Source organism: Macrobrachium rosenbergii, chromosome 24 (assembly GCF_040412425.1).
Source record: "Macrobrachium rosenbergii isolate ZJJX-2024 chromosome 24, ASM4041242v1, whole genome shotgun sequence".
Lineage (NCBI taxonomy): Eukaryota > Metazoa > Arthropoda > Malacostraca > Decapoda > Palaemonidae > Macrobrachium > Macrobrachium rosenbergii.
In genome coordinates, this window is record NC_089764.1 from 3,509,047 (window position 1) to 3,524,743 (window position 15,697).

Consider the following 15,697-nt stretch of genomic DNA (forward strand, 5'->3'; position numbering starts at 1 on the left):
TAAACGAAAAACTTCATATCATGAAGTAAGCAACGAATAATCAAAAACTTCTCAGTGGGGCCTCACAGCTAGCCCAAGGACTGAGTCGGTAAAAAGGTGTTGGACTAGTACAGGTTGCCTATAGGGTTCAAAGGGTTAAAGGATGCATTTCCTCTTCCTAGGGTAGTGGAGTGCCGGGGTGCGTTGGAAGGGGCCAAATATTTCTTCACTTTTGACCTTGTGCAGGGGTATCACCAGGTTTTCCTAAGGAAAGAGGATAGAGAGAAAACAGCATTTTCTGTACCAAGGGGACACTTTCAGTATCGCTGGCGTCCAGTGGGTTTGATGAACAGCCCAGCAACCTTTCAATGATGTATGGAGAATATTTTGGGAGATATGTTTTTTGAATTTCTAGTCATTTATTTAGATGATATGATATTATTTTCAAAGACTATAGATGAACACTTATCAAGACTGGAGGCATCGTTGGGGTGCATAAAATCATAAGGGATGAAATTAAAGCCAAAGAAATGTCATTTTTTACAAACATGTGTAAGTTATCTAGGATTTGGCATTAGTGATCAAGAAATAGGACCTGAATTAAGTAAGACTGAATATATAAGAACTGGAATATACCTGAAACTATTATATATATATATATATATAAGTATTACTAAAAGAACCTGAAACTATTAAGGAAGTGCGAGCCTTTCTGGGATTTGCAACATTTTATAGAAGATTCATTAAAAATTTTGCGACAATTGCCAAGCCACTCAAGAATTATTGAAAGGGGAAAAGAAGAAATCCAGTCAAAAGAATAATGATAAATGGACAGAATATGAGGAAATGGCTTTCCAGATATTAATAAAGAAATTGATAGCTGCCCCAGTACAGAAAGGGATCGAGTTTGGGAAAGTGTGTATTTTAGAAATAGACGCTAGTTACGATGGACTTAGTGCTGTTTTGTCCCAATATAGGGAGGATAAGTTGCATCCTGTAGCTTATGCAAGTAGGTCATTGAAACCGCATGAAAGAAACATGAAGAATTTTGGTTCACGGAAACTAGAATTGTGTGCTTTGAAGTGGGCTGTTACTGAAAATTTTAACAATGATCTTATTGACACAAAGTGCATAGTGTATACTGACAATGCCCCCTTGAGCCACCCCAGCACAGCAAAACTTGATCATACAGAACAAAAATGGGTTGATGGTTTATCAGTATTTGACACCGAACTCAGATTCAGACCAGGAAAACAAAATGTTAAAGCCGACATTCTGTCACGCAAGCCTAGAGAGGAGATAGTAATGAATGAAGACGAAGTCTGGGTAGCTCCTCATGAGGACGCAAATTTTGCTTGTGCCATAAGTATACATCAGGTTTTAGAGTGAGAGGATGTTGTTAATAAACAGAAATCTTGCCCAGTTTTAAAGATTGTAAGGAAATGAATAGAAGAAAATATTGAGTTACAAAACAGTATATTTAAACCTGAATTAGTTAAGTGGAAAAAAGAGAAAGAAAGTCCTGTGATAAGAAATGACGCTCTTTATAAGATTCATATGGATCAGTTAGATGACATGAAATATAGATTAGTCGTTCTGTTCATTTAAAGTGGAAGTGTTTAGTCGAAGCTCATGACAAACAGGGGCATCAGGTTATAGATAGAACTTACAAATTGCTAAACTTTAGGGTTTATTGGCCCAACATGAAGGGATTTGTAACGGATTTCATTAGAAATTGTAAAATTTGTTTAAGGACAAAAGATCAATTACCATACAGAAATACAATTCCTGTTCATGTAGAAACTTCTCAGCCTATGGAAATCATGGTGATAGATTTTTGCTTCGTAGATAGGTCAACCCCTGGAAAGGAGCATATTTTAATTTTAAGTGATCTGTTTAGCAAATACGTGCAGGCATATCCAACGAAGGATCAGAAAGCGACAACAGTGACTTAAATTTTGGTGGAGGAGTTCTTTTATAAATTTGGAATTCCTTGGCAGCTTCATACTGATCAGGAGAGAAATTTTGAAAGTGCCCTCATTAAGGAAATCTGCAAAAGATTTAACTTCTCCATATCACCCTGAAGGAAATTGTCAGGTGGAAAGAATGAATAGAACTCTGTACGAACTACTTAGAAGTTTGGAGGAGGAAAAGAGGAATAAATGGCCATTGTATTTGCAGAGTTTAATTTGCGTATAACATAAGACCTCATTCGGGGACAGAGTTTTCTCCATATTTCTTGTTTTTCGGAAGGGAACCATGTATTTCGATCGAGACCTTGGGGTATCTGGAAGATATATACAAATTTGAAGACGGAGACTGGTTGGGTCAGCAATGCAAAATGCAAAAAGAAGTTTGGGATTTGGTTAGAGGGAACACCCAAAAGGACTGGGTATCAAAAGCAAAGCCTATGTTAGCAAAGTCCAGAGAAAGTGATTTGAAGGTAGGACACAAGGTTTTATTACGAGAAAATAAAATCATTGGAACAGCGAAACTAGGAGACAAATTCGGTAAGAGGAAATGGGTAATTGAAGAAGTGCTTAACAGGGACGGTGGTTTGTATAGAATTAGGCCCGAAGGAAGTGAAGCTAAGGTTATCCAACGAAGGAATATTAAACCGTTAGTTGAGGTAGAAAGGAATGAGGGCGGGGTTGAGGGGAAGGGAAGAAAATGTTGGTGATTTGGATACAGAAAATAATAATGTAGAAACAGCTGATAAGAATAACAGTATTTTAGAAATCCCTGATATGGAGGAACTTTTAACTAGGTTAGGTTTAACTTTAGCAAACATAGTAATAGTGAACCTAAAGTTAGTGTTGATGAAGAGGTTGAACAAGAGAAAGAAGTAATAATTAATGACCCTGTACTGAGACGATCAGAGAGGATACGAAACAGACAGCGATCAGAGTTATAAATTGTTTTTTCTTTGTCGGGAGCTGGTAATGGTAGTAAGAATAGATGGGGATTGAGTGTGTACGATGAGGGCATCGCAAAATTGTAGGGGGTTGTGTGTAGCACTGTATGTTCTCCGGCAAATGACCTTTTAGCATTTGCAGCAACAATTACCAAATAATATCACCACTGTAAAGCGAACGCTTATATAAGCCCTAATCAGAACTGTCTGGTATTATCCAGTCTAACTATACCATAACGGAAATGGTATGTTATTTATTTATCTGTTAATTTTATCTTTATATTGGTTATTGGTAATATTGTCAATGTAATTTACAAGTTGTGGATCTTTTTGTCTGAACTTTGATGAGAATTTGATCTAACTGAGCATTTGTTTGTTTCTGCTTGTAGGGTTGAAGTTAATGTTTGTATTTGAAATAAAATAAAGTAAAGAAGAAACGCTGCCGTGATTTGTATCTCCCCTTGGATTGATAATTATATATATATATATATATATATATATATATATATATATATATATATATATATATATATATATATATATATATATATATATATATATATATATATATATATATATATATATATATATATATATATATATATACTATTTGATAAGACCTTTAGTAACTAAAAAACTCATTCAAACTGTTTTTCCAAGAAAGCTTGTAACTTTTTCTGAATAAATACTCCATTATATAACATCCAGTTTGAATGAGGACCTTTTAGTAATTCTACTAATGCACAGAACAATTGTGTGTGATAATATAATATATATATATATATATATATATATATATATATATATATATATATATATATATATATATATATATATATATATATATATATATATGTGTGTGTATATAATAATTATAAAATGTTTGTTTACTTCATTGAAAGCTATAGAAATGTGAACCGCTTGAAAAACCCCAAAAAATTTTGCAAACGGCCTCTATGTCACCCCAGAAAGGTTTATAACTCAATATCAAACCTCTACCCCGTGACAGACATACAAACAGAGACAAAACAAATGAAATTTTCATTTTTACGTCACCTTTTCCTTCAGTGCTTTATGGGTTAATTCTCAATTATCACCTTACGCTCCACCCTTTCTTCCAGGCGCTGTCAGACGTATGATTAACCTAAAACAATAAATCCAAATCCCCTATAACATTAATTTTTTATCACAATTTACTTGAATTTTTATCATAATTTATTAGAATGATTAATTTAATTGTTTATTACCTTGACAAAATCAACATTGAAAACCTACAGGCCATAAAGCTAGAGGAGCACGACGAAGTTAAACTCCTCCCACTGCAAGCCCTAAATCAGTTTAGCATATCTAAAAAAATTAAATTGATGTGTTTGACTGTATTAGAATTACTTTCATTCAATCATAAAGCAATGTAATTCAAAATGCACGTGGCTATTATTTGACCCAACGTAATTTATGACAATTATCAATATAATTGTTTATTACCTCGATAAAATCAACAATCCAATCCTATTTTGGTTTAAATGAGGTTTGGAATTAATCAGCAACCAAAGTGGTGAGGATCAAGAGACAGAGGACGAAACGTTGACAGTTAAATATACTGTCTATACAGGCCTTCCTGAGTCTATCTCAGCACATTATTAATTTCATTGAAGAACTAAGTAATGTTTTTCATACAATCACGAATATAGATTATGCATGAAAAAAACAAGGCATCATCTTAAATTCGGTGATATACACACTTTTATTTGAAATGGACACCTGGCAACTACATTAACCTGTGAACAGCCAGGCAGGAAGAGTAACTACCAGTCAATTCACACCTATTGCTGCATTCCCGTCATTTAATAAAATAAAATGTTTGTTAATGGTTATTTATTAGAATGATATATATTCATTTCAATCTTTTATCAGCGTGTATTTATTCAAAACAATAAATAAATGTTTGCCTTACATTCCTCTGAAAAGGGAATGTTTTTGTTTACGATACCTTATTACGTCATTACCATAGGTACGAATTGACCGTTAGGTGCTCACCAAACCTTGCATTGTACAGGTTGATATAGTTGCCTTACGAATATTGTAAAGGCATCAAACGCCTCTTCATTTCTGCATTATTCATGTCATGTATATTACCTGTTATTATTTCATATTTTTTATGTATCTCTCCATACTCATTATTGTCCAGCCTTTCCACTGATGTGTGTAACTGTTTTGTACGTTTATTGTAACGTAAATTATTCTCATTTATATGTCATCTAACAAACGCAAATTCTTGTCCAAATGCGTGACGTGGAATCCGCAGGTCACTCACTTCCTTTCCGTCTGCATTCCTCAATGTATACCAGGTTTCCGAGAAATAAATCAATCTTACCCAGACCTGTCTTCTTGAACCTCACAATCGGTGACCCGAGGAGCGACAGGTAACCATGCAGTTTTGGCCCCGCCATTAATGGACTAAATACGGCTGCATTTACCTTAACCCTTCGTTAGTACCCTGGGGTTGTTGGACACCCCACAATTTTTTTTTTTTATTATAATTTTGAGTTGGATATACTGACATGGTCTATCTCCCAAGTACCTTCCTAAATAAGTGAGAAGATAAATTACTGAGAATTTCATAATCCCATTCCTTACACAGTTAGGGATATAAACATTTATTGTGGTTTGGGGTGTGACATCACCCCATGGTACTAAGCATGCCATTCATTAGTTTTCTGGATTTCGGCGTTATGTTTACCTAGGAAACTTGAACTTCCTTACTTCATGATCCTTGATGAATATACTTCAAAACAATTCCATATCTATTCATTAGTTTTCCCCTTTCCATTGTATTTGTGTATTGTAGGAATATTACTTTTCAAAGCAATAAGAACTTTTAACTTTTTTTTATTTTGTGATATACAGCATGGATGACTATGAAAAAGATATTGAAAGGATACAAAGGATGTTGGAAGAATGTGATAATCCAAGTGAACCTGATGATGACAGTGAAGGGGGAATCAGATTTAGTGGAAGAGGATGAAGTTGTTTCTGATTTTGATTGCCATGAAACTGATTCTGATGATCTACAAGATGAACCCCAAGAAAGTGCCAAGATGTGGTGGATGGCTTGGGAAAGATAAGAATACATGGTGGCAAGAAAAGGCACCAAAACAGCATCTCCACTCAGCCTCATAATATTATCCGAGAGAGACCAGGACCAAAAGGACTAGCACTGAATGCGAAGACACCTATTGATTTTTGGGGACTCTTCATATCTCCAGAAATAATTGATCTATTGGTTCAGAAGACTAATATTGTTATTCAAGAAAAAGGCTGAATTATAAGCAATCAACTAAAGCAAGAGACAGTGATATAACGGAAATGAAAGCATTTCTTGGTTTAGTTCTCTTAGCAGGAATATATCATAGCAACAGAATGAACCTTGATGATCTATGGAATCCTGATGGCACTGGTGTTGAGATATTTAGATTGACAATGTCACTGCATCGTTTCCGTTTTCTTTTATGTTGTTTGCGATTCGATGATAAAGCAACACGACTTGCTAGAAGGGAATTTGATAAACTAGCTGGAGAAACTTTTTAGTATATTTGTTGAAAACTGTCTGAAGAACTATACTCCATCAGCGTTTGTAACCATTGACGAGATGCTTATAGCTTTCCGAGGAAAATGTCCATTTAGACAATACATCCCAAATAAACCAGCTAAATATGGAATAAAAATACAGGCATTGGCTGATGCTAAAACTTACTATGTTTGTAAAAATGGAAATATATGCTGGCAAACAACCTGATGGCCCATTCAAGGTAGATAACTCATCAATTAGTGTAGTTACAAGACTTATCTCTGAAATCTCTGGATCAGGGCTAAATGTTACATTTGACAACTGGTATACCACTTACCCACTTATAAGAAAATTACTTGATGAAGATAAGTTGACTGCAGTTGGAACTCTTAGAAAGAATAAACGCGAGATTCCTTTAGAATTCTTAGATGTGAAGAAGAGGGGTAGGCGTAGCAGCATGTTTAAATTTTCAAATAAGATTACTCTTGTTTCATATGTCCCGGATACTAAAAAAGAAAATGTTGTTCTCCTCAGTAGTATGCATCTTGATGATAAAATCGATCCAACCTCTGGTGATGATAAGAAGCCAGATATTATCACCTTCTACAATGCTACCAAAGGTGGAGTAGATATGGTTGATCAAATGGCTGGAGAGTATGACACCTCAAGAAACAGCAGACGTTGGCCTTTGACTGTTTTTTACTGTCTGCTGAATGTTTCAACAATAAATGCATATGTTTTATACAGTCACAAGCCTGAGAACAAACTAAAACGAAGATTTTTCATCAAGAGCATAAGTATGCAACTCATTGAGGATAATTTGAAGAGAGGAGAATGCAGAACATACGTCTAAAAAAGGACCTTTAGAACAGAATTGGAAGATTGTTGCCAAGGTGCAGAAACTGCTGCAACCACGGAGACGCCAATGTTACGAAGCGCAAAAAAGATGCGCATTTTGTGACAGGTCACGTGACCGTAAAGTCAAAACATTGTGTACAAGTTGTGGTAAACATGTCTGCAATGATCACAGCAAGTTGTCTGTTAGTTGCACAGCATGTGAAGGGGACCAATCAGGAGATGAATCAGACTAAAATAATCTATGTATACATTGACTATAATTTTACGTGCAACTCAATATAAGAACAATTTGTTATTTTTCACTCTTCTGCTCTTTTTATACAAGTTCATATGTATTAATAACTGTTAATTGATATTGCCTTTGTTGATATGAAAAAATAAATATGTTTAATATATATTTTCATTTCCTTATCCCTGTAAAGGTATGACGCAAGTCGAAATTTAACTATTTTATGGGACTGGCCTGATCTGATACAAAAGTATTCTTCAGTATCAGCAAATGTAGATTTTCTTACTTATTGGTAACTATAAAAACTCACAAAGAAACATAATGAACATCATGTAATGATAAGGAACAGGACATGAAATTTAAGATTGGGGTTCAAATAGGGTACTAACAGTGTTTCAAGCAGTGAGGGTACTAACAGTACAGAATCAAAATGGCGACACAGTCTGGGCCTCTGAAAGCTCCTTCCTTGGAGGAACCCTGTGCCATTAATGGACTAATAACAACGTCCCCACAAGGGTACTTTGGCATTTCGAACGGTGTGGCCCTCGCCATTCATGACTCACATCGACTACTCGAATTCTAACACCATTAGCGGACTAAATACGGCACGTACTTGTGAAAGTAAAAGATTCCTGAAATACAATCACAATCAAGCAGTGAGGAGGAACGAAGGGTTAAGAGAGCATTTAACATGGCATGCCTCTTTGAGCCAATACCAACGTCCCCACAAGGGTACATTTCGACGTTGGCCCTCGCCATTCATGACTCATGACTGAACACCATTAGCGGACTAAATACGGCTACCACGTTTTTTGGTGTGAAAGAAAGTCTTCAACAAATCCAGATCACCCCCCTTTCGCCCAATAAAGGCAGATGCTGTACTCCCAGCCTGCCAGAATACAGCATCTTGGTTTCATCACTACGTGCATCACAGATGAGAAGACCAGGCAGAGACAATGATGCTACCGAAGAAGTCTTCAACAAGATCACCCCATGGCTTGACTCCATCCAGACAATGTCATGTCCCTGAGAGACAAGCTGATACAAACATATTCCATCCCCGTCCCTGAGAGAGCGCAGAGTGCCCTAGACCTACTGACCCAGCCCCTGGGGAAAACATCACCCAGGGATGCCTGGGACGAACTGTGGGGTCTAGTAACACTCCCGGGTGTCGACGCAAATGGGCAAAGGAAGGAAATCATCCCGACAAGAGCAATATTCCTGTAGTGCCTTCCACAGGAGGTGGGGGGCCAAATTACTGAGGCAGACGCCCTTCCCTCGGACGAGCTGGTCAACGTCACCCAGAAAATCCACAAAGCCACTAAGGCCTCCAAGCATGCCACCACCCTTGCAGCCGCCGCCCTCGCAGCCTGTAGCCTGACGTCGGAGAACGGCAACCCAGAGAACACAAATGCGATCTACAAGAGGAGAACACCGCCAAAGGAGCAGAGGGCGTGGACGAACCAGGAGCAGAGGACGTGGACGAACCCAACGTGGTGCTATTTCCACAGAAGATTCGGCTCCAGCTCCAGGAACTGCAGACGCCCCGGTTCCTTCACAAAAAAACGAGAAGGGCGGCCATAAGTAACAGGAGTGGCCGCAAAATACAATGACTCGCGACCAGCAGGTTTCTTCATCAGAGATGATATATCAAAGTGGCGCCTGCTGGTTGACATGGGCGCAATGCAGTCAGTGTTCCCACCATCGGAGGAGGACTACGCCTGACAGCTGACTCTATGACCTCCCTGGTAGCCGCAAACGGAACCCCCATCCACTGTTATGGAAGAACGGCCTGCACAATCTCCATCTTGGGCTGCAGGTATCAGTGACCTTTCATCATCGCAGAGGTCAAGTTCCCCCTCCTGGGCTCTAATTTTCTGGGACACCATGGACTCCTGGTCGATGTCGAGAGGCAATGCCTCCTTGACACCGGAACCTGCCACTCCCGACCACTCTCCACCAGACTGGGAACAATTACACCACCCTCCTCCAGGAGTTCCCAGAGGTTTTTAAACCAGAGCTCTGCCAGTTGCCAGGGACTGGTGCCAAGCACTGCATCTATCACCACATCACTACAACAGGCCCCAAACTCATGCCAAGTTCCTACGCCTGCCCACCTGAAAAACTACAAGACTCCGAATGGGCCTTTGCCGAAATGGAACAGATGGGAGTCTGTACCAAAGCATCAAGCCTGTGGGTGTCTCCCCTGCAAATGGTAAAGAAGTCAGATGGTTCCTGGAGGCCCTGCAGAGACTACCATTGCCTGAACTTAGTCACCATGCCAGACCACTACCCACTGCCGAACATGCAAGACCTAACAAGTGCCCTTCACAGGGCCAAGGTCTTCACGAAGATGGACTTGCTAAAATCATACTTTCAGGTTCCTGTGAAGCCTGACGACGTCCTGAAAACTGCCATCATCACGCTGTTTGGGATGTACACCTTCTCCTACTCCACCTTCAGCCTCAGGAACGCAGGGCCACATTCCTGGGGAACCTGCCCTTCTGCGTCTGTTATGTAAACAACATCCTTATCTTCTCCAGGTCCCCAGAGGAACACCTTCGCCACGTCCGCATCAACCTGAAGTGCCTGCAGGAGAACAGATTAGTCGTCAGGTTCGACAAATGCACATTCAGGGCGGAAAAATTAGACTTCCTCGGACATGAGATCTCCCCAGCAGGATTACGCGCCATGGCCTCTAAGGTGAAAGTGATAAAAAAGTTCCTGACACCGAAGACAATCAAGGCCCTTCAAGAGTTCCTCTAAATGGTAAACTACTATCGCCGATTCACCCCAGGTATTACACGCATCATGTATCCCCTGAATGGAGTCCTGAAGGGCAAGCCAAAAACACTGACATGGGTGCTCTGCAACAGCAGGCATTCAAGGAGACAAAGACAGCCCTCGCGAGTGCCACCACCTTAGCATATCATAACCCCACCACTTCCCTGAGACTCACCACCGACGCCAGCAACATCGCCTGCAGAGCAGTGCTCGAGCAAGTGGTTGACAGTGGCTCCCGGCCTCTAGCCTTCTTCAGTTGCAAGTTGTTGCCAGCAAAAACTCTCTACAGTGCCTTTGACAGAGAGATGCTTGCAATCTACCAAGCTGTGCAGCACTTCAAATACCTGCTGGACGGCACTCCATTCACCATCCTCACGGACCACAAGCTCTGGTGCACACATTTACGAAGGCGGGTGACACGTGATCAGCGAGGCAGCAGTGGCACTTGGCCACCATCTCCGAGTATGGTTGCACCATCACCTACGTCCCCAGCAGGAAGAATACAGTAGCCGACGCCCTGTCAAGGGTGAAAATCAATTCCCTGCACCTCGGCATAAACTATGAAGACCTGACAAGGGAGCAAGCAACAGACCCGGAAACACCAGCCTAGAGGATGGCACTGATGGTACTCAAGTGGGAGGGCATGCCCTTGGGTGGTTCGGGAGCAACGCTCCTCTGCAACATTAACACCGGCCGCCCCCACCCCCTGGTCCCCACCTTGATGAGGAAGCAGACGTTCGACACCATTCACAGCCTCTCCCACCCATCAGGGTGTACAACGGCATGCCTGTGACAGAAAAATTCATGTTGCACATCATCAGGAAGGACGCCCACCAGTGGGCGAGGAGCTGTATCCCGTACCAAACCAGCAAGGTCACAAGGCATGCAGAATCAGGCATTGGTGATTTCCCTCAAACTCATCGGCGCTTCGGCCACATTCATATATACATCATCTGGCCTCTACCGCAGTCTGGGGACACTAGGTACCTCCTGACGATCATAGACCACTCCACTCACTGGCCAGAAACGACACCTATGGAGGAGGCGTCAACAGCATCCTGCGCAGAAGCCCTCCTCTCCTGCTGGATCAGCCGCATCAGGGTGCCAGACAGCATTACTACAGGCAGGGACTCAGCATTCCTGTCAGACCTCTGGGTCTCCCTGGCACGCCTGATGGGTACGACACTTCACAGCATGATGGCTTACAACCCCGCAGCAAACAGCATGGTAGAGAGGGCACACCACTCACTGAAGGCAGCTCTAATGGCACGTTGCACCGACGAAAACTGGAGGGCCCAACTCCCCTGGGTCCTGCTGGGTCTCCACACCGCACTGAGGGCAGATAGCAACGTATCCCCTGCAGAAAAAGTCTACGGAGAAACACTAGCTGTTCCGGGGGAATTCTTCCTGCCGTCAGCCGACGGCACAGACACCCCCCTCGCAAGGTTGAGGGAACTAGCATAGAAGTTCGCATCCTGCCATAAGACCTTCATGGACAGAACCAACACCTACAGCCCAGGCGGCCTGGATTCCTGCACCTATGTCTTCGTCAGGATAGACACCCATCGACCGCCCTCGACCAGGCACTATAGGGGCCCTTTCCGAGTCATCGACAGGACCCCCAAGGCCTATCTCAGCGACGTCCACGGCCGGGAGGATTGGGTTTCCATTGACAGCTAAAACCAGCATTCCTTTTGGACAGCAAAATCCGGGAGGAGGCAGGCAGACATCCCAGGGTACCCCCTCAAAACGCGCCCGCAGACATACCCGCTGCCCCACCAAGGAGGGGCTGTGGGCATCCCAGAGGCCGCGCTGTGGCAGATCCAGCAGTTGATGTTGCCCCCAGCCCACAGTTCTCGCACAGAAGGGCTCGCCTCCTGCTCCCCCAACGCCTCCGTGATTAATGTTCATGTCATCCAATAATTATCTCTGTAATCATTGTCTTAGGGGGGAGTACTTGTAAAGGCGTCAAATGCCTCTTCATTTCTGCATTAATCACGCCATGTATATTACCCGTTGTTATTTCATATTTTTTATGTATCCCTCCATATGCATTATTGTCCGGCCTTTCCGCTGATGTATGTAACTACTTTGTACGTTTATTGTAACGCAAATTATTCTCATTTATGTGTTATCTAACAAACGCAAATTCTTGTCCAAATGTGTGACATGGGAATACGCAGGTCGGTCACTTCCTTTCCGTTCGCATTCTTCAATGTATACCTGGTTTCCGAGAAATAAATCAATCATACCCAGACCTGTCTTCTTGAACCTCACAATATGCACAGCGGTAATTTTTGTTATCGTTCCGTGTAAACTTATATTAAATGCTACATTTATAAATTTTATGTCATTGTAAAGATAATGAGTTGTAATTTATTATGCTATGTTAAAAACGTCACTAAAATCAATAAAAAGAATATGTATCAGGAATTCATGTCGGCCGTATTGGAAAATGTTTGTAACTTTTTTTTCCTAATTCACCAAAAGTCGCTAAACAGATATACGTAAATTTCTTTTTATTCAGCACAAAATTAAAATAAATTGCGTTTTTTATATGTGTAATTCACTACTATTTGTGTTAAGTGTGATATGACAAAGGGCAGTCAAACAAAGGCAAAATGTACGAATGAGTAGTAGGTTATCGGTAAATGACATCTGCTGATTACTGTTTTAAAAAAATCAACAAAAATAGGTACAATGAAATGTCTAATTTTTATTTACATGGAGAGAAAATTGAATACTTTTCGTTTCCAATAAATTCCGCTGACTGATGAGGAGTTGGAAGGCTAGCTGCAGCAGAAATTCACTTAATAATAGGAAAAAAGCAAATAGGCTGAACAGAGTATAGTATAAATATTTCTAATAAAAAAAAAGGTATATTTTCATACAGTATTGATGAAGGAGTTTAAATTAGAGCTTGGGAGAGAGAGAGAGAGAGAGAGAGAGAGAGAGAGAGAGAGAGAGAGAGAGAGAGAGAGAGATAATTTACCAGTTGCTATTCAGTTTTTCCAGGCAGTGCCAGGTTGGTCAGCTAGTGTATATACACATATATATATATACTGTATATACATACACGAAGGAAAGGGAAACACTGCAGTGCTGCAAGGCCTTTCGACTGTCTGTCATCCTTTACTTTATTATATATATTCATCACGTTCCATATTTTTGATTCAGTAATGATTCAGTAATATATTATACATATATATATATATATATATATATATATATATATATATATATATATATATATATATATATATATATATATATATATATATATATGTGTGTATGTGTATATATATGTATATGTATGTACATATATGTATATATATATATATTATATAAAATAGCAAGATAGGCACTAAATAGATATATATACATATATTCCTTTATTCATATATTGAGATCCTATCTCATCCTCATAAAATATAAAGTAAAATATACAAATATATATAAGATTATATATATATATATATAAATATATAAATAAAACATATAAAAATATAAACCCTAAAATATATAATATTATAAATACATAAGGGATATAAAAATTTAACTAACAGATTATATCATATTCATTGCTATATATATATATATATATATATATATATATATATATATATATATATATCATCAGTTGAGATAATATGTTATGTTACTTTGTATATATATTATATATATAAGTTGTCTAATCCCGATATCAAATATATATATATATATATATATATATATAAACTATATATATATATAGATTATATATATATATATATATATATATCCGTATTCTTGAATATTATATCAAAAGCATTCCCTATTGGATAATATATCCTATATATATATATATAAATATATGTGTATGTTTGTGTGTTTGTGTGTGTGTCGAGTGGTCTGTGTGTGTTTTCTATTTCTATTCCTCAGCAAAATAGCAAGAAGGCACTAAAGCAGACAGTTTGCTACATGGTTTTCCTTTTTCAGGGCGGCCTACATTTTGAGATCCTTGTCTCATCCTCAAGGCTAAAAAGGCAAAGTAAAATATACAAATACATCAGGAAGATTTAGGATATATGTTCAAATAAAATATGATAAAGTAAAACATCGGTAAAAAAGGTAAACCTAAAATATAATAATTGTTAAAAAAAAGAGTATAGGAAATAGAAAATTTAACTTTTACAGACCTTATTTTAACTGCCTCGAAGTTCAGTTGCTGTATGAAAAGAATAAACATAAGGTGTGGGTAATGGTTTAATACTACAGTATAATCCCATTCATTTGGTTTACGGTATATATATGCGTTATAAGTGCTAAACTGGGTACAAGTTGTCTAATAATGAAACATCAAATAATAAAATACATAAAACTATGCAAAAGTAAAATAAACTATAATAATTTTAAGATTATACTAACCAAACAACACGAACACCATAATAAGTTCTATTCTTGAATCGTTAGCGATCAAAAAACTTGTTCCCTAGTAAGAACAATTATTCCTGAGTCCACGCCCCCTGTATATAGCTTAAATTTGTTTCATAAATCACACCCCACCTTATGTTTATTGTTTTTCATACAGCAACTGAACTTCGAGGAATAAGGTTTGTTAGTTAAAATTTTCTATTTCTTTCTCTCTCTTTTTTAACAATTTTATTTTAGGTTTACTCTTTTACAGATATTTTATTTTTATCATATTTTTATTTGTACATATATCCGAAATCTTCTTGCTGTATTTGTATATTTTACTTTCTATTTTTAGCCTTGAGGATGAGACAAGACATCTCGAAATGTAGCCACCCTGAATAAAGGAAAACCATATATATAGCTGTCTGCTTTATGCCTTCTCTTTATATATATATATATATATATATTATATATATATATATATATATATATATATATATATATATATATATATATATATATATATATATATATATATTTATTATGTGTGTGTGTGTGTGTGTATGTGTATGTAGATATATACTTTATATGAATATATATCCTTTATTAATTTTAGTAAAGCTACCTGATGGCCTCCATGGCAGGACTACCGGTGGTGCTGATAATGAAAGTAAAGAAATGTGTAATACTACAGTATAATCCCATTCACTTTGGTTTAATGGTAACTTATTGTTTTTATGGTATATAAGTGCTAAATGGTACATTTACTTATTCATACATATCTGATGGCCTACATACATACATAATACATACATACATAATAATAATAATAATAATAATAATAATAATAATAATAATAATAATAATAATAATAATAATAATAAAATAATAATAATAATAAAATAACGCAGAAATCATTACATAATAAGTTCATAATAATGAGCAAAAGAAGATTCATATTTCTCAGATA

The 15,697-nt window shown here is 38.1% G+C and overlaps 3 protein-coding genes across 3 annotated transcripts; all 3 read left to right on the top strand.

Moving 5' to 3' along the window:
- Nucleotides 1-825: 825 nt before the first annotated feature.
- On the top strand, nt 826-6,018 carry LOC136851761 (uncharacterized). The gene is made up of 3 exons (XM_067126075.1): nt 826-1,345; nt 2,202-2,489; nt 5,801-6,018. Exons 1-3 carry the CDS (start codon nt 826-828, stop codon nt 6,016-6,018), a joined length of 1,026 nt encoding a protein of 341 aa, XP_066982176.1.
- Nucleotides 6,019-6,660: 642 nt separating this feature from the next.
- On the top strand, nt 6,661-7,314 carry LOC136851762 (piggyBac transposable element-derived protein 4-like). The gene has a single exon (XM_067126076.1). The coding sequence runs from the start codon at nt 6,661-6,663 to the stop codon at nt 7,312-7,314; it is 654 nt and encodes a 217-aa protein (XP_066982177.1).
- Nucleotides 7,315-11,115: 3,801 nt separating this feature from the next.
- LOC136851763 (uncharacterized) lies at nt 11,116-11,796 on the top strand. Its single transcript, XM_067126077.1, has one exon. It carries the CDS (start codon nt 11,116-11,118, stop codon nt 11,794-11,796), a length of 681 nt encoding a protein of 226 aa, XP_066982178.1.
- The last annotated feature ends 3,901 nt before the right edge of the window (nt 11,797-15,697 follow it).

Excerpts from the sequence above, each read along its gene's own strand:
- LOC136851762 (XM_067126076.1), top strand. The coding sequence starts at position 6,661 with ATGGAAATATATGCTGGCAAACAACCTGATGGCCCATTCAAGGTAGAT.
- LOC136851761 (XM_067126075.1), top strand. The coding sequence starts at position 826 with ATGGCTTTCCAGATATTAATAAAGAAATTGATAGCTGCCCCAGTACAG. Across the intron at positions 1,346-2,201 it reads AAATTTTGCTTGTGCCATAA|AGTTTTCTCCATATTTCTTG; the intron begins GTATACATCAGG and ends ATTCGGGGACAG. Across the intron at positions 2,490-5,800 it reads GAAACTAGGAGACAAATTCG|CATGGATGACTATGAAAAAG; the intron begins GTAAGAGGAAAT and ends TGTGATATACAG.
- LOC136851763 (XM_067126077.1), top strand. The coding sequence starts at position 11,116 with ATGCCTGTGACAGAAAAATTCATGTTGCACATCATCAGGAAGGACGCC.